The 19,008-nt window shown below is 37.2% G+C and overlaps 1 protein-coding gene across 9 annotated transcripts in view; it reads left to right on the top strand.

Moving 5' to 3' along the window:
- RNF38 (ring finger protein 38) overlaps nucleotides 1-18,798 on the top strand; it is a 64,708-nt gene extending 45,910 nt beyond the window's left edge. For all 9 annotated transcript variants that reach the window (XM_038552824.1, XM_038552821.1, XM_038552819.1 and 6 more), the window contains 8 exons: nucleotides 1,861-2,028; nucleotides 3,215-3,385; nucleotides 5,661-5,822; nucleotides 6,582-6,688; nucleotides 8,413-8,497; nucleotides 12,574-12,695; nucleotides 15,030-15,129; nucleotides 17,216-18,798. In XM_038552824.1, the coding sequence (XP_038408752.1) occupies nucleotides 1,861-2,028; nucleotides 3,215-3,385; nucleotides 5,661-5,822; nucleotides 6,582-6,688; nucleotides 8,413-8,497; nucleotides 12,574-12,695; nucleotides 15,030-15,129; nucleotides 17,216-17,278 (978 nt within the window). In that variant the 3' untranslated portion in view covers nucleotides 17,279-18,798. The remainder of the gene's footprint in view (nucleotides 1-1,860; nucleotides 2,029-3,214; nucleotides 3,386-5,660; nucleotides 5,823-6,581; nucleotides 6,689-8,412; nucleotides 8,498-12,573; nucleotides 12,696-15,029; nucleotides 15,130-17,215) is intronic.
- Nucleotides 18,799-19,008: the final 210 nt, after the last annotated feature.

Genomic DNA, 19,008 nt, shown 5'->3' with positions numbered 1-19,008 from the left:
CAAAAGATAAAACATAGACTGGAAAAATAGTTTTGTTAGACATGACAAGCAATAGATTTGTATCCTTAATTAAAAATAAGCTATAAATGACTATGACAGAAAACCTGATAAAAATGAGCAGCGAGCAAAGGATAGTTTACAGAAAAGAAACCCTAAATCTTTTTTTTTTTTTTTTTTTTTTAGAAACCCTAAATCTAAGTGATTAATAAACCTATTACAAGATAGTTGCTCTAATTAGAGAAATGCAAATTTAAAGCAAGCTTGTTAACACCACCCCCAGTCCCCCACCCCCAGTCTTCAGGTAGGTAAGCACACCTCTGTGATACAGGTACATCTACTTTGAGTGGAGGTGCTAGGAAACAGGCCCTCTTACTCTTAGGATTGTGGCTTACTCAGCCTTTTGGGAAAATATAAAATTCACCCTATATTCCAGAAATCCCTCTGAAATAAATGAAACTACTCATATGTGAGGATATGTTCAGTGATGACTTGTTTTTTTACAGTTCTATTTGCATTGGCAAAAGAGTGAAAGCAACTTGCATATCCCATTAGTGTATTAGTGATAGAACTGTGTTAATTGGAGTGTACCTGAAATATCTGGCTGATATTTCAGATACCTGAAATTTTGAGAGCTGATATACTCTACAAAGAATGAATTGACTTTAACTCTTGAAGAGAGGTCTACAATACTAATTGAAAAAAAGCAAGTTGCAGGGTAATAGCTCATTTTTTGTTAAGGAAAAAAAAGCCAAGGGATCCCTGGGTGGCGCAGCGGTTTGGCGCCTGCCTTTGGCCCAGGGCGCGATCCTGGAGACCCGGGATCGAATCCCACGTCGGGCTCCCGGTGCATGGAGCCTGCTTCTCCCTCTGCCTGTGTCTCTGCCTCTCTCTCTCTCACTGTGTGCCTATCATAAATAAATTTAAAAAAAAAAAAAATTTAAAAAAAAGAAAAAAAAGAAAAAAAAGAAAAAAAAGCCAAAAATATGACAACAGTTTGTGAGTAATCATCTATACATATATATATGCTTATGGAGAAAGATGTTGAAAGATTATATGTTACTAACACTGTTTGCCTCAGGTAGGATAGTGGTAAGACTGGCCAAGAGAAAAAGAATTTGAAGGGGGAGTGAGTAAAGGGATAGAAGTGAGGATACAGAGAAAGCTCTCAGAAGTAAGAGGATCCCGTCCCTTGGGACACCTAGGTGGCTCAGAGGTTGAGCGCCTGCCTTCAGCCCAGGTTGTGATCCTGGAGTCCCGGGATCAAGTCCCACATCGGGCTCCCTTCATGGAGCCTGCTTCTCCCTCTGCCTGTGTCTCTGCCTCTCTCTCTTTGTTTTTCATGAATAAATAAATAAAATCTTTAAAAAAAAAAAAAAAAAGAAGTGAGAGGGGTCCCGACAGGGTTGCTAGAAAAGGAAATTATTTAACTTTTTTATTCTACTTTACATTGTTTTTACTAGTTGGATTTAATTTTAAAAGTTTTTCCTTTTGGATGTGGCTAGGTATTAACAAGATACAGCTTTCATGTTTGTAAGTTTCCTCTTGAGAAAAGTTTTCTCTATAAAGGAGACTAGAAGAATTTATAACAGCAGTTCATTATTGTCCTGGACTTTTCAAGTCTTTTTGAGGGTCATGTTGCATCTCAGGTCTGTGGGTCTCATATACTATTCTTGAATCAGTCAGCTGTCCTGTACAATGACCAAGAATATTCTGGTTGAAACTATTAGAGAAGTACATTGTGAAAATCTTTGCATCTGAGGGAGGAATCAGTAAAGACCCAGTTTTCAAATTTTAATAGTTGATTTTTTTTTTTTATCCAAACAGCCAAAGCTCTAAGGTTCTGTTTTTCTTTCCTAATAGCTGCATCAGGGCACTGTCCCTGTTTCTTACACGGTAACAACAGTGGCACCACATGGGATCCCACTCTGCACAGGCCAGCACATCCCTGCTTGCAGTACACAGCAGGTCCCAGGATGCTCTGTGGTTTTCAGTGGGCAGCACCTCCCCGTCTGCAGTGTGCCTCCTCCAGTAAGTCCGCAGCCCCTCTCTCTACAACAGCTGTGAGTGGGTCACATAAGCAAACAATTGAAGAGACTGCCCTTTGTGAAAAGCTTTTATCTCTCAAGTAAAATAGGCAATTGTATTACAACAGAAATCTCAAAGCATAATTATAATAACAGTTTAATAAAATTAGCTTAAAATTTGGTATATTTTCAAATGACATTACACATATTTGAATATCCTGAAGACAAAGCTTATGTATCAACACTTTATAATTCAACCTTGATAAAGGTTGGTTTTAGAGTACTAACATAGGACATTGAACTAGTTAATAAGTTAGCTTCAGAGGCTTTAGTGACCAACAGTAATAGTCTCAGCACCTACTGGATTTTAACAGGCACTTTGAGTGCTTGGTCTTCTGTCTCACTATAGGAAGCCCATGGTGAAAGTGATATCCTCATTTCCTAGATGATGAAATTGAAAATAACTTGCTTAATGTCATAAAGACAGTATGAAAGAGCAGAGATTCACACCTCTGTGAATTTCACAAATGAGGTTGCTGAAATCCAGAGAACTTAAATGACTTGTCTAAGGTCTTCAAAGTAATCTACTTTGCTAAAACTAAATATAATCCTAATATCCTCATTTAAATTTGAGATTAAAAGGAACACACAAATAGCAACACTAGTTTAATTGGTTAATTTATCCCAAGCTTGGTTTCTCAGTGATGGATTATGGAATCAGTGTGCTAAATTAGCAGACTAAAATATTGAGGAACAAAGATATTTAGCTGTGAGTTGGGCTCTTAATAAATTTTAGAAATTAATTATTTTTTATAATATTGAAAAGGGAGTTTCTTAGAAAGGAAAGCAATAATATCCACTACGTCTTGAGTTAAGTAGAACAACCTTCCTCTTCTCTGCAACACTTTTCACCCCATTTCATAGGTGTCAAAAAACTGAGGAAGTTAGATGCTTTTGACTGATGTGTCAGAACTGTATAAAATACAGAACAATTACTAGTTACCAATATTTTACTGATAGCTGCAAAAATATACTTCTATTTAATTGTTAATAGAGGTTATTAAAACATTTTGGTATGATTGAGGGATATGGCAATGACATTTCCATCTCAGTGTATAGATTTTAAAAAATTATTATTACTAGTTATATATTCTGATACATTAAACAACAAATAACAATTTCTTTTACAGATGCTTCAAGCATGTTCAGTTCAGCACTTACCAGTACCATATGCTGCGTTCCCACCCCTTATTTCTAGTGACCCATTTCTTTTACATCCTCCTCACCTTTCTCCCCATCATCCTCCTCATTTGCCACCACCAGGCCAGTTTGTCCCTTTCCAAACACAGCAATCACGATCGGTAGGTATCTACTCTTATGTCTTTAATTTTCAGAGAATGTGTAGACCTAAGAGGCAGATTAATAGATATAATTTGTTACCATTTAAAAACTATAATTTAGCCATTCTTCTCGTTCTTAAAAGAATTAGGGAATTCACAGACATACAAATTAATATAGACATCTTTACCTAAAATTATCTTGGTTTCTTAAATCTATCTTTCTTTCTTTTTCTTTCTTTCTTTCTTTCTTTCTTTCTTTCTTTCTTTCTTTCTTTCTTTCTTCTTTCTTTCTTTCTTTCTTTCTTTCTTTCTTTTTTCTTTATTTTTCTTAAATTTTTCTAGTTATTTTATATGTCTCATATATAATTTAAATTTGTTCCCTCATATCTGCAATCCAGGAAGGTAAATCTGAAGGAAAATTCAGTTCTGTTTTATCCTTTTATGTATTTCTGAAATGGAAAATGAAAGTATTATAAAATTGTTTATAATTGCTACAATAATCACATTTGTTTAGTCAAGTAAATTTCTAAGCCTCAAATGTTTTTTTGTTGTTTTTTTTAAAGTCCTGTTTTTCTACTATATTCTGATGAAAAAAATGAGACATCTATTAACATAATTGATTCTCTCTTGGGACCGGAATATAACTGAGATATATTATTTGGGGGGTGGAGTTGTTGGAAGAGATATAAGCACTGTAGAAGTAGAAAAGGGAGCACAGGAAGGAGGCCCAGATGTTTTTTGGACAGGCCAATTTAAACATCTGAACCACCAGGTATTGAGGGAGAATAGGAAAGAGAACTGGTTATGAACCATATGAAATGGTTAGGGGAGAAGATTTCAGTCCTGTGAAAGGAACCTGACCATGTATTCTAGCAGAATCTAACCATCCTTTACCAAGGATTTATGTACCATACTGGGTCTCAGGTAGAGGTGAACTTAACCTGGCTGCTCTCCTGAAAACTATAGAAGCCAATTGGGACAGAAGTTCAGCTAATCCAAAAAGTTACAACTACTCCTATAAGAAAATCCTTTATTAGAATCAGGGCAAGATTGATGCCAGGATTTTCCTTAGCTTCCAATACTGAGAATTCAAGGTTAAAACAAAATTTAGCCATTACTTATATTTGAGTTTGGAATCCTTTAAAAGATCTAGTCACATAGCCAAATCAGAACTTAGGTTCACTTATGTTGTCATAGTGTCAGCAGTTGGGATTTCTTTCAAGCATATATAGCTCCCAAACTGTGTTTGAATAGTGAATAATGTGTTGTCTAACTGCAGAAGGAAGTCAGACTAATCTTTAAGAATACATGTTCCTAAGAGAATCAGATACACAAAAATACGTATATAAATGTTCATGGCAGCGTTATTCCTAAGAGCCAAAAAATGGAAAGAGTTCAAATGATGCAGTGAATTATTTTTTCAATTATAAAAAGGAATGAAGTACTGATAACACAAAGTACAAGATGGATGAGCCTTGAAAATAATAGTGACAGAAGTCAGATGCAAATGACACATATATATGAAATGTCCAGAATAGGCAAATTTGTAGAAACGGAAGGTAGATTGACAATTGTGCAGGATTTGGGAGGGACTGGAAAAAGTAGGTAGTGAACTGCTAATGGCAGGTTTGTGGGGTGAAGGGTTGAACATGCTCTGGAATTAGACAGGGGTGATGGTTGCACAACTCCTGTGAATCTACTAAAATCTATTGAATTGTACCCCTTAGCAAGGTGATTTTTATAGTATGTGAATTATTTCAGTAAAGCTGTTGTGAAGACAACACATGCTGTGTGCTTTGCTTTTGTACGTTGTTTCAGTGTTCTTAGCATGCTTTTGAAGTAGGCTATGAATCTGTCAGTTCTATAGATAATATTGAAGTTAGCCCGTTTAGCCCTGGTTCATGCTCAGTTTCATGTTGGAGATTAAGTGTCTGACAATTTTGTGATTAGGTCAGTGTATCATGACTAAAAAAGAATTTTAACTTTCACATAATTGACTTACCACTTTCTCCTTTTTTAAGAGAAGTTTCAAATAGTAAAAAGAAATGTATCTTTGAATGGATAGTAGAAATGTTTAAATGACATGTTTCAGAGATTTTCTTATTGAAATCCAATTAAAGATAGGAAGATTTTACTGTAATCTCTATGTCCACGTGTATAAACTTGATTGGTCCAAACAGCAAGAAATACATGACCTTAAAGGTGTTTTGGGGAGAGTTAATTTTTATTATTATAAAACATCTGTCTAAACACTGGAAGTATATTAATATATTAGTTTGCATTTTTCCTCCTTCAGCCTCTGCAAAGGATAGAAAATGAAGTAGAACTCTTAGGAGAACATCTTCCAGTAGGAGGTTTTACGTACCCTCCGTCGGCTCATCCCCCAACATTACCTCCGTCAGCTCCTTTGCAGTTCCTAACCCATGATCCTTTGCATCAGGAGGTGTCCTTTGGAGTAGTAAGTTTTCATTCATTGTTTTTTTAATCTATTACTTGCTCTGATAACTTATTTGTTTTGAGTTCTGTTTGTATACAACTCTACATGTTTAGAATTTTAAATGTATTCTTGAAAGGGTTTGGTTGGAAAATTGTATTTAAATATATACCTAAGTTTTTTTTCTTTTTTTCTTTTTATTTATTTTTTTAAGAAAAATATTTATTTGAGAGATAGCTGCGAGGACAAGCAGGGGGGGGAGGATCAAAGGAAGAAGCATACTCTCTGCTGAGCAGGTAGCCCGATGTGGGACTCAATCCCAGGACCCTGGGATCATGACCTGAGCTGAAGGCAGACACTGGCTTACCATCCAAGCACTCTGTATTTTCTTTTTAAAAATACTTATTTTTAAAGAGAAAAAGAAAGCAGGGGGGAGGTGCAGAGGGAGAGGGACAAGCAGACTCCATGCTAAGTACGAAGCCCAAGGCGGGACACGATCCCAATACCTGAAATCATGACCTGAGCTAAGATGAAGAGTCAGACTCTCAACCGAATGAGCCACCTAGGCACCCCAACCATTAAAAAAACGCCTTAAGTGTATGTTTTAAACTAGTTGTATCTATGTTAACACTTTAATAAATACCAAATGTTATTTAAATAGTAAGGAATTTTGTAAGGTTTTTTGTTTTTTGTTTTTTGTTTTTTTTTTTAAGAAGAAAGACTATTCGACAGAATAAAGGTGGTAGAATGATCTTAAATTGTTTTTAACATTTTCCCCTACAGCCTTATCCTCCATTTATGCCTCGGAGGCTCACAGGACGTAGTAGATATCGATCCCAGCAGCCAATACCACCTCCCCCTTATCATCCCAGCTTACTACCATATGTGTTGTAAGTTCTGTTTTTCTCATTTTAGTGAATTCTGAATTTTTATACCCTTGACAACTCTCTCTTTTATGAATACCTTCTCTGATACATGATTTAGGGTGTATGAGAGATTTGTTTAGAAATTAAGGGGTTTGGGGTGGGGAACAAATGTAAGGGTGAAATAAAGAGAAGAGCCAAGAACAAGAGAGAAGTGGGAGAGGAAGGAATTTGTGAGCCAGAAAGTAGGTTTTTTTTAAGATTTTTATTTATTTGAGAGAGAGAGAGAGAGAGAGCATGAGTTAGGGGAAAGGGACAGAGGGAAAGAGACAAGCAGACTTTCTGCTGAGCAAGGGACCCCCGCCCCCGATCATGATCTGAGCTGAAGGCAGACACTTAGCCTGCTGAGTCACCCAGGTACCCTGAATATACAGCTTTTGATATTGCTGCTTTTCTCAAGGAAAGAGGGAACAGAGAAGTTATGTCAATGCCTTAGAAATACTGTTAGAATTAAGTTTGTAACAAGCGCCCAAGGGTTATGGGTCATATTTCTTTGTTTCTCCCCCCCCTTTTTTTTTGTTTTAAGATTATTTATTTATTTATTTACTCATGAGAGACACAGATTGCGAGATAGATACAGGCAGAGGGAGAAGCAGGCTCCATACAGGGAGCCCAACGTGGGACTCAGTCCCGGGTCTCCAGGATTACGCCCTGAGCCGAAGGCAGACGCTCAACCACTGAGACACCCAGGCGTCCCATATTTCTCTCTTGTAATGAAGTTCAGAAGTAGTCAATTCAGGGACCACTTGTTAGCCTCATAAATAAGAAATGGTTCTACCAAACTTAAAATTTTATGACTTCCTCTACATGATTGAAGATGGCTCCCAAGTTCTAGCCATTTTATCCACATTCCAGCTATCAAAAATGAAAACGGATCTCTCTGCTTACTTGCCTCCTCTCAAGGATACTTAGTTGCATGTGTTACTTCTACCTACATCCGGCTGGCTAGAATTCAGTCTGATGTCTATAATTACCTTCTAAGAAGACTAGGAAATTTTTTATACAGAGAGCCATGTGCTTATACTACACTAGTTTGATAATTGTAGCTTTATTATAAGTCTTAAAATCAGATAGTGTCACAACTTGGTTCTTAAAATTATTTTAAAGTCTTACATGATCCATATAAAGTTTAAAATCAAATCAGTTTCTACCAAAATACAGCTTGCTGGGTTTTTTGTAGGGGCTGCATGAAATTTATAGATCAGTTTTGGAGGAGAATTGATATCTTCTTGTCTGCTTAACAGTATATTTCTCTATTTGTTAATTTAAACAAAATTTCCTGCAGTATTTTTAGTTTTTAATTATGTAGGTCTTGTACATGTTTGGTTAAATTAATCCCTAATATTTCATTTAAAAAATATTTTATTTATTGATGAGAGACACAAACACAGAGAGAGGCAGAGATACAGGCAGAGGGAGAGAAGCAGGCTCCAAGCAGGGAGCCGGATGCGGGACCCAATCCCAGGACCCCAGGATCAGGCCCTGGGCTGAAGGCGGCGTTAAACCACTGAGCCACCCAGGCTGCCCATTAATGTCAGTTTTTATATATTGCCAGTCAAGTCCCTTTCTTTAAAAGGGTTGCCACTGATTAACACTGACCATTCTTTTTCCCTGTAGCATTAACCTTGTTCTTCCTATCCTGTTCATTTATGTAATGTACCAATGTATGAATGCTAATGTTTTCACTGCAGATCAATGCTTCCAGTGCCACCTGCAGTGGGCCCGACTTTCAGCTTTGAATTGGATGTGGAAGATGGAGAAGTAGAAAATTATGAGGTTAGTCGGTAAATTTATTTGGGGAGTGTTGTATGCATAAGAAGTATTGTTCTACTCATTCACTCATTCATGTAATTAAACACGCATTTGATAATTCCCCTATACATTTCACAATGCGAATGTATAAAAAAAAAAAGTGGTCAGCATCCTTAGGATATTTCTACATGTACCACACAGCTATGATAATGAAATAGGCTTTGGTGATGCATTAGAATTACATAAAATTCCTTTAAGAGACTGTAAATGAGGAAACAGTGAATTATGATTGAATGTTCTGAAAAGATTTTGTGGAAGGACAGGTGTTGGAGCTGGTTCCTAAAGGATGGAAAGGCTGCTTCATGCATGAGATTGAGGTAGAGAAGTGCTGGATATTCTTATGGCACGGCATATGATTGGTGGCTAAAATGAAAGGGAGAAAATGGAGATTTGTTTGAAAAGTTCAACTGGCTGTTCTTGAATATATGTATGCCCTGCTTAGAGACAAAATTTTGACTGTTGTGAGAGGAAGGAGCTGCTAAGTATCTTTGGTGCTTATGGCATCAAACGTCTACCTTTATGAGTCCAAACTCTGCTGGTAGCATGAAGGAATAGATGGGAATGGTCAGACATCAGTGGAAGGAAGAGTAACCTAATAGATTGGGCAAATTATAAAACTATGCAATTAACCATGGGAACTCCAAATGTATAAGAGTCTTATCTTAAAAGACTTTTTTCTTTTTTATTCTTAAAATTCTTAAATATAATTTAATTTGAGAGACTCAACAGGAATTGATCACTGAATGATTTGTGGTAGTGTCGGGTGTGTGTAGGGGGCTTGCAAAAGAAGATGCTCTGCAAAAAGGATTGCAGTAGTTGAAGAATGCAGAATGAAAGATGACAGGTCAAGTAGATGATGTGGACGTTATTATATTATTTGAGATTAGGAATAGGCATGCAGTTTAGGGGTTGGAAGGGAACTTTGTATTGTTGAATGTGACAATGTGACTTTTTTATACTGGTACTTCTCTTTCTCACCCCAGCCTCACTCAGTCTCTATTTATACAATGTGACTAGAACCTAGGGATGGAGAAGGGACAAAACCATACACACATAATCTTAAAGCACCTTTGTTTTTGTTTATTTTTTTAACATGTGGAAGAGATCAGGCCAAATACTATATATTCTTCTACCAAAAAACTAGTGTTTTTGTTTTTTTTTAAGATTTTATTTATTCATGAGAGACACACACACACAGAGAGGCAGAGACACAGGCAGAGGGAGAAGCAAGCTCCATGCAGGGAGCCCGACGTGGGACTCGATCCCAAGACTCTGGGATCATGGCCTGGGCTGAAGGCAGTTGCTCAACCACTGAGCCACCCGGGCATCCCCTCCTTTATAGTTTTCAAAATGTATTGTGTCATTTTCCTTCTACATATGTAATCACACTGCACTGTCCTTTGGATTCCAGTTCCAGATTTTTAGAGAGAGAAAGGGGCTGTAATAATTTTCCTGGTTTATTTCTACACTGATGATGTTAGTTTTGTACAAAGGAGTTGGTTATCATTTAGGCATTCTGTACTAAAATGAAGTCCTAAGTCATGCTGCTGAAAAGGACAGCTCTTTGTTAAATAGATCATGTGTACCCATCAATGGAAAAAAGCAGTGATACCATCCCAACATAAGAAAAATACTTTTTATTTGGCATTGGAGTACCTTTCTAAACTATACTTTGGGTTAAATATGTTTGATCTTCTGTAGTCATACTTGGTCCAGACTCTTGCTTTTCTGGTTTTGAATCTACCTGCTACGTTCTTGCCTAAGTGCCTTTATTCCCCTATCCTTCTGCCTAAGAACTTCCCTCTCCTCCACATTTTGAAACATAACTTTTTTAAGACCTAGCTAAAAGTACTGCCTCTGTGAAAGGCATTTCTAGTCCATTCCCAGATCTTTTTTTTTTTTTTTTTTTTTTTTTTTTTAAGATTTTATTTATTTGTTCGAGACAGAGAGGCAGAGACATAGGCAGAGGGAGAAGCAGGCTCCATGCAGGGAGCCCAACATGGGACTCGATCCCGGGTCTCCAGGATCAGGCCCTGGGCTGAAGGTGGCGCTAAACGCTGAGCCACCCGGGCTGCCCTACATTCCCAGATCTAAATGAGTCCCTCCCTCCTTTTTGTTCTTAAAGTTCTTATAAAAACATCCATACTAATCATGTCTTAGCTTCGGTTCTCTTGCTTGCTAGATCATATAAATTCATTGAAGGCTTGCTTATCATAGCCTCATTTAGTAAGGGTTTTTAATGAACACACTTTATTGAATATAATTGTTATAAGTTGTTTTAATTGACCTAAGTGTCCTATAGTATAAACATTAGAGGTATAAAAGATTTATATCAGCTGTATCCTAAGTTTTATCTGCTAATTGTAATTGGCATCAATTAAATTTACAAATTTACTGTCTAGCATTTTAGAAGGACTTAGGGGCATGCATGGTGAAGGGAGACCACTTTATTTAGACGACCCAATTCTCCAAATAAGCTGTCCCATATTAAGGCATAAGTATCATAGCATTAATTATTGAGATTTTGGGAAATTCTGTTTCTTTCATTGTCCATCGTCATTTCATTTTTAGCCATTCTTTTAACCCTTTGGCAGCCTAAAAAAGAGGGGAAAGCAGCCTACAAAAGGCTGCCAGATTGTAGGATAAAGCAAATGATTAATTAGAGACATTGAAAACTGGGAGAAAGGAGGCACTGGTGTAAAATAAATAAGCATAACAGCAGCCATGTACTGAAGCATAACTGTCTTAAAATCATGATTTCTTAGTGATAACTTCAAAAAATAAAAAACTCACTGCTCTTTTTTTACCTTTTCTTTATCTTAACGATTTTTATTTATTCATTCATGAGAGAGGCAGAGACACAGGTAGAGGGAGAAGCAGGCTCTGTGCAGGGAGCCCAATGTGGGACTCGATCCTGGGTCTCCAGGATCATACCCTGGGCTGAAGGCAGTGTTAAACCGCTGAGGCACCTGGGCTGCCCCTTATTTTACCTTTTCTATTTAAATTATGTTGAGTACAGTTTGATATAGAACAGTGCCTTATTATAATAATATCACACCTAATAAATTAAGAAAGTGATAGAATGTTACCATTTTGCCATCTTTAATGGATTTGTGGACCTAGGCAGTGTTACATCAGTGGTTGCTAACATAGCAGGTAGGCATGTTGAGTCTTATGATGGAAATAGTCAAAGCTACCAATTTATAGCAAGTACAGGGGAAAGAAAATACAAGTAGGTTCAGTGAGCAAAATTCAGAGTGTGGGGATTTGTACAAGCCATTGACCTTGTTTGTTCAACAGATAAAAGAAGAATAAAAAAGATATTAGACACATACCAAGCAGCAGTAATGTATAGATTTTTTTGGATCCTGATTCGAACAAACTGTATTTAGTGTTTTTGAAAATAATTGAAACAACCCCCCCCAAAAAAAAAGAAAATAATTGAAACAGGCAATTGGCATTTAAAGGAATTGTTAATTTTTTAAGTGTGATGATACTGTGGTTCTGTTCTTTTAAAACATCTTTTATTTTTTAGTAGGGTGGTTCTCAACTTAGGGACAGTTTTACTTCCCAAATGGTAGGTATTTAACAACATCTGGAGACATTGTTGGTTGTTACAACTAGGGGTATGGCGTTATTGGCATCCAGCAGCTTAGAGGCAAGTGATGCTGCTAAACATTCTACAATGTACAAGGACGGCTCCCCTCAATAAAATTTTGTCTGGCCCAAAATGTCAGAAGCGCTGAGGTGGGCAGATTGTTTTAAAGATATACACAGAACTATTTTACCAGTGAAATAAATGTTTTAGTTTTGTTTCAAAATAATCTGGAGTTTAGAGTGGACAGTGCTTCATGAAATTATTGTTGAGGCTGGGTAATAGGCATGTGAAAATTCATATACTTTTTTCTAGTATTGTACATATTTAAAATTTTCTATAATAAAGATAGGGTTGATTTTTCTTTTGTTTGTTTCTTGGGTTTTTTGATTTTTGAAATAGAAAACTTAGAGATAAAAGTTATGTCTCCTTTTTCCTTCTCTAGGCCCTGTTAAACCTGGCAGAGCGACTGGGAGAGGCTAAACCCCGAGGACTGACTAAAGCAGATATTGAACAGCTTCCTTCTTATCGGTTCAATCCTAACAACCACCAGTCAGAACAGACTTTGTAAGTACAATTTTCCAACATCACTCTGAAATTTCCTTTTCTGCCTTTATAAAAGAAAGCTTGAGAGTCAGAGATAACTTGATAAAAATAAGTAGTCTCTGTTGCATACTCCAGGCCTGTTGTGCTATCCGATAAGGTAGCCACAGTCATGTAGGGCTGTTTAGATTAAATAAGAAGTTAAGTTTCTTTATTGCACTAACTAATGATGCCGTGTTAGAAGACGTAGAATATTTCTGTCTCAGAAAGTTCTTTTCGACAGTCCTGTTCTGGATTTTCAGGTTGCCTACAAATTTTGTGTTTTCTACTTCAAACTTTATAAGATTGAAGGGTCTCCTACATGTAAAGGTTGATGTTTTTACCTAAACATTGTGCTTATTATAGTATCTTTAATAATCACTTTACAGAGATAAAATTCACATGTAAAGTGTACAATTTGTTTTTTTCCTATATTCATAGAGTTTTGCAGCCATCTTCAGATTTGAATATACACTGTTTCTTCACCCCATAAAGAAACCTCTCACCTATTAGCAGCCACTTTGCATTTTCCCCCAACCCTGTCTAGCATAGCTCCCAAGAAATTTACTTTTTAAAAATCTCTATTGATTTGCCTGTCCTGGACATTTCACATAAATGAGATCATACAATATGTGCTCTTTTATGTATGGCTTCTTTCACTTAAAGTTTTCAAGGTCCATCATGTTGCTTGTATCAGTACTACTTCTGTCCCTTTTGTGGCCAAATAATATTTCACCAAATACTGTTTATCCCTTCCTCAATTGATAGACATTTGGGTTATTACTGTGTTTTGACTAGTAATAATACTACTGTGAACGTTTGTGTACGGAATTTTCCTGTGGATGTATATTTTCATTTCTCTGAAATATCTGATGGATCATATGACTTTGTTTAATCTCTCTTTTTTTTTAAGATTTTATTTATTTATTCATGAGTGACACAGAGAGAGAGAGGCAGAGACATAGGCAGAGGGAGAAGCAGGCTCCATGCCAAGAGCCTGACATGGGTCTCAATCCCGGGTCTCCAGGATCACGCCCTGGGCTGAAGGTGGTGCTAAACCACTGAGCCACCCAGGCTGCCCCTAACCTTTTTAAAAAGTTTCTTATTCATTTATGAATTTATTCATGGGGTTCAAACTTAGAACCCTGAGATCGAGTCACATGTTCTTCTGACTAAGCCAGCCAAGCACCCCAACTTTTTTTTTCTAACTTTGTTTAACCTTTTGAGAGCTTCCAGTTTTTTCCACAGTGGATATACCATTTTACATTCCCACCAGCAAATATATGTAAAGTTTCTCCACATCCTCTCCAGTGCTTATTATTATCTGTCTTTTGGTTCTAGCTGTCCTCGTGGGAGTGAAGTGGTGGTATCTTACTAAGGTTTTGTTTGTTTTGTTTAAAGATTTTATTTATTTATTCATGAGAGATACACAGAGAGGGTCAGAGACATAGGCAGAGGGAGAGGCAGGCTCCTCATAGGGAGCCCAGTCTGGGGCTTGATCATACCCTGAACCAAAGGGAGACGCTCAACTGCTGAGCCAACCAGGCATCCCTCTTACTAAGGTTTTATCTCCATTTCCCAGGTGGCTAATGATGTTGAGTTCTTTTACTGTACTTATTTGCCACCTATATATCTTCTTTGGAGAAATTTCTCTATCCTTTGCTATTTTTAAAAATTGGGTTGTCTGTTATTGAATTGTAGAAGTTATTTATACATACATGTCATTCCCTTACAAGTTACAATTTTCAAAAGTGTCTCCCATTTTGTAAGTTGTCTTTCACTTTCTTAATGATGTCTTTTGAAGCACAAGTTTTTTGTTTTAATGTTCAATTTAACTACTTTCTGTTGTTTTTTGTGCTTTTGGTGTCACCTGTGTTAAAACACTGCTTATTTCAAGGTCATGAAGATTTACCTCTTTTAAGAGTTTAGTAGTTTTTAGCTCTTAATTTAGGCTTTTGCCCCCCCCCCCCCCAATTTTTCTGTTAATTTTTCTATATCGTGTAAGGTTAGGGGTCCAACTTCATTCTTTTGTATATGGATGTCCAATTGTTCCAACACCATCGGTCAAATATTATAGTGTCTTCAGTATGCTGAAGCTTGGATGTTTAACCAGAAGTTTTCTTGGTGATCTCTTAGTAAAGCAGAACATTCTAAATGTTTTAATATCCTGATTTTTTTCAGGGTATTGATTGTTTTTCTTAAAATTTAAATGACCGTTTGAAAACTGAAATGGTAAATGGTTTTCTAGGCTTCGGTAGTCATAACAAAATAGAAAACCACATGGATTTATGGTTAAACGATCTTTTTGGTTTTTTTTAGGTGTGTAGTATGCATGTGTGATTTTGAGTCAAGGCAGCTACTTAGAGTTTTACCCTGTAACCACGAGTTCCATGCCAAGTGTGTCGACAAATGGCTTAAGGTAAAGTGATGGTGTCTATGAAGAGAATAACGTTGAATTTTCTTTTTTATTGCCCATAGTTTAATGTAGAATAAGTCCATTGTTTGGTGGAGGGTGGGTAAGGAGACAAAACTTCCACTGATTTCTGCAAATGAAGAGAAAAAGGCCAGTAAAAATTAACTAGAGTTATCAAAATGGGAGTGATTGTAGAAAGTTGGAGTGATTGAAAATCAGTTATCTGTCCTTGATCACAGTATATTCTTTCTAGTGGTGTGTAGGGACAAGGCCGAAACTTGCAGAGCCAGTTTCCCTTAAGAGTTTTGGAGGGGACTTCACTGGAGCTCTTTTGTTAGAAATTTACATGGGAAATGAACCAGTAGTGCTTTTATTTAATTCTGGTTTTTTTCTTTTGTAAATACAAAAAAAACAAGGATATAAATTTTGTATTTTATAGTTGTTGAATAAAAATAGGATGCAGCAAAATAATTGAAAATAGTCAACTTTATTATTTTAAGAGTATTCTGATTAGAAAATAATACCCCCACTCGATTATATAAGGTCACAGTTTGGTGAAGAAGACAGATGAGTTCAAATAGAATCAGTCCTCTGTGTGAGCACAGAGTAAGGGGGCCCTGTTTAGCTCAAACTGAATCCTGAAGGCAAAGAATCCTAATTTTTTAGAAGTAGAATGTATTATACATGCACGGCCCTGCCATGTGGGAGCAGAGATCAGTAAAGAGCAGATTCCATGTGGCTGATGGAGAGGGTGGCAGGAGAAGAGACGTTTAAAGATATGGCCAGTGACCAGCTTTTGTGAGGTCGTGATGAATATGAGGGATTGTGGACTTGATTCCCGAAGCGATGTGGAAGGCTATGGCTGAGATTGTGTTCAGGAAGATGACTGATCTCTGTTTGGAGAATGGAAAAGGAAAGATATTTCTAAGAGACTTTGAGATGGAATGATGATGATCTGGGCTAAACAGAGAACAAATACTGGCAGTTGGATAAGAAGAAGAGGACTGATTGGAGAGCTACCATAATGTACAAATGGGAGTTTTTGACGAATAATGGGTCTTAGAAAGTAAAGGTGCAGGTGAGTCAAGGCAGCTACTTGATGCTTAGATGCTTTGTGGCTTTGGCAACTCAGAAAATGGTGGTGCCATTTGTTGAGAGGGGGTTTTAAGCTGATTATTCAATCTGTCTGATCTGGTGATAGCTAATCTTGTTTATATGTTGAAACAGACATATTAAATCAATCTTTGGCTGCTAAGTCTTTGAGTTTGTGGTCAATTTTTTTTTTTTTTAAGATTTTATTTATTTGAGAGAGAGCACAAGCAGAGGCAGAGGGAGAAGCAGACTCCCCTACTGAGCAGGGAGCCTGATGCAAGGCTCTGTCCCAGGACCCTGGGATCATGAACTGAGCTGAAGGCAGATGCTTAACCAACTGAGCCACCCAGATACCCTGTGGTATATTTTTTATTTTTTTTAAGATTTTTTTTTTTAATTTATTCATGAGAGACAGAGAGAGGCAGAGACATAGGCAGAGGGAGACGCAGGCTTCATGTGGGGAGCCTGATGTGGGACTCAATCCCAGGACCCCAGGATCACAACCTGAGCCAAAGGCAGACGCTCAACTGCTGAGCCATCCAGGCGCCCTGTGGTGTATTTTTTAAAAGAGATTAGGGATGCCTGGGTGGCTCAGCAGTTGGGCATCTGCCTTTGGCTCAGGGCGTGATCCCGGAGATCTGGGATTGCGACCCACATCAGGCTCCTGTGGGGAGCTTGCTTGTGTATCTGCCTCTTTCTCCATGTCTCTCATGAATGAAGGAAGGAAGGAAGGAAGGAAGGAAGGAAGGAAGGAAGGAAGGAAGGAAGGAAGGAAGGAAGGAAGGAAGGAAGGAAGGAAGGAAGGAAGGAAGGAAGGATCGAGAAGGAAGGATCGATCTTTCAAAAAATAAATAAGAGATAAAATGATTACTTTGTACTTTTTATAAAGGAATAAAGAATGTAAATACTATCTATTTGGGAAATAAAAATATCTCATTGCTTTTAACATGTTACATTGTATTAGTCACAATGCAGACAAATTTTCTCTCTTGTCTTTTAGGCAAATCGTACTTGCCCAATCTGCCGAGCTGATGCTTCCGAAGTGCATCGGGATTCAGAATGACCAACCTAAGAGCACAAATTTAGTTTGGGTGTTCCTCATCACATGTATATACGGACTCTTCATTGAACTTAATCTGTGTGGCTTCCAGCCCTCCCTTTACCAAAAGGGTCAATGGACCTTTCTTTGCACTGTGTGACTTAATCAACTATAAAAGCTTACAATTAGTCTTCACAATTATGGGATTGTTATACTAACCGTGTGATTGGAACTCCAAAGACTTTTTCTTTAGCTTAATTTTGTGTGTGCACTAACATTCCCTGGTTTTTGTGTGATCATTCCGAGTGTTGCTGCAAGATTACAGTGGACGTGATCTTTTAGCATGTGCTTTTATAAAAAGTGGTAGCTCCAGATGATATAGCAATCTACCTTATATAGAGCCTTCAGAAACTGTGAGTGGAAATGAATGCAGCGTATGACTGTTGGTGATAAATGTATCTGTGTGTGAGAGAGTGTGCGCAACTACTTGTGTGAGGGCATGGTAGCTAAATGTGTGTATGAGATCCTATATACCAGCATGTACCAAGAATGTGTGTGTAGTTTTAATTATGCTGCAATGTATAATCTGGTGTGTTATTTAAACAGCACTAGTACTGTACACTGGTTTTTTCCCTTGTGTTTGCTGTTGCACACTGATTGCTAAGGGTGCATCAATGATAAGCATTGAATACTCCATACCCTTTCTTCCCAATGAATGGAATGAGAAAAGCCTTCTTCCTTTGCTTCAGGCAGCTGTCACCTTCTCTTCGTTGGTGGTCCCAGGTGGGTCACTTAAGAAAAAAAAGTGTAACAGATTTCTCACTCCATGAACCTGATTTTTTGATTCTGTTGTGAAAAATTTTTTAATCTCCAACTTGCTGTTTCCAAAAAGAAGGTGCAATATCATACATCATCAGTTAGCAATATTAGCATTTCAATCAGTGATTTGAATGTTGATACTCTCTTGTTTTTTCCTTTACATTTCCAGTAAGCTTCTTACAGGAAGTACCTGTGATTTTTTTTTTTTTTTGATGTTTAGATTTGTAGTCTATTCTGAAGATATTTGAGTAATATATTTCTCAGTATACTGCTGGTCCCATGAAGTCTCACTTCTCTACTTCCACCAGAACAAAATCTGTTAACTAATTCAGCTTGACTTCTGTTATGTTCTTTGTTAAGCTCTCATAGGCAACTAAATTGTTTTAAGGAACTGTATTTTTTGTTTGTATCGATTCACCTGCCAACCTCCAATTCTGAAAGTTGTCTAGTTCTTCCCTCAGTAAATGTGCTTCTCATGGAAACCCTCATTTCCAGGATGGATCAAGTGCTGTGACAGCTCAAATTCTTAGACCTGATGTGCTTTGATGTTCTATTGCTTTTTTAAAATGTTTTTGTTTGAGAAAAATTTAATATAACAGGTCCAGAATACTTGCAGTATAAATGAAGATTTGATTTTTGTATAAAAAATAATGCTGTAAAACAGGAATTGACCTTCATTTAGTTGATCTGAAATAATACATAGCTATGTGGGTTTGTTTTTTTAATAGGTCCATTGAGGATCATTTAGATTGTTTAAAGTCATTTTTCCAGCAGTGTTTTGATTCGTCCCTCGTTCTTTTATTGTCTTCAGCATCGTCTGCCTCTTCCTGCAGTTGAGGTCATTGCTTTGTTTGCAGTAGCACAAACTGCATAATCCCAGTCAGGACTGTGATGACTTGCTGCCAGCCTCACTCAGCTTTCAGTTGGCTCTGTGT

The sequence above is a fragment of the Canis lupus genome, chromosome 11 (genome assembly GCF_011100685.1).
Source record: "Canis lupus familiaris isolate Mischka breed German Shepherd chromosome 11, alternate assembly UU_Cfam_GSD_1.0, whole genome shotgun sequence".
NCBI lineage: Eukaryota > Metazoa > Chordata > Mammalia > Carnivora > Canidae > Canis > Canis lupus.
Note: the sequence above shows the minus strand (reverse complement) of the source record. Positions and strands in the feature narration are given on the sequence as shown.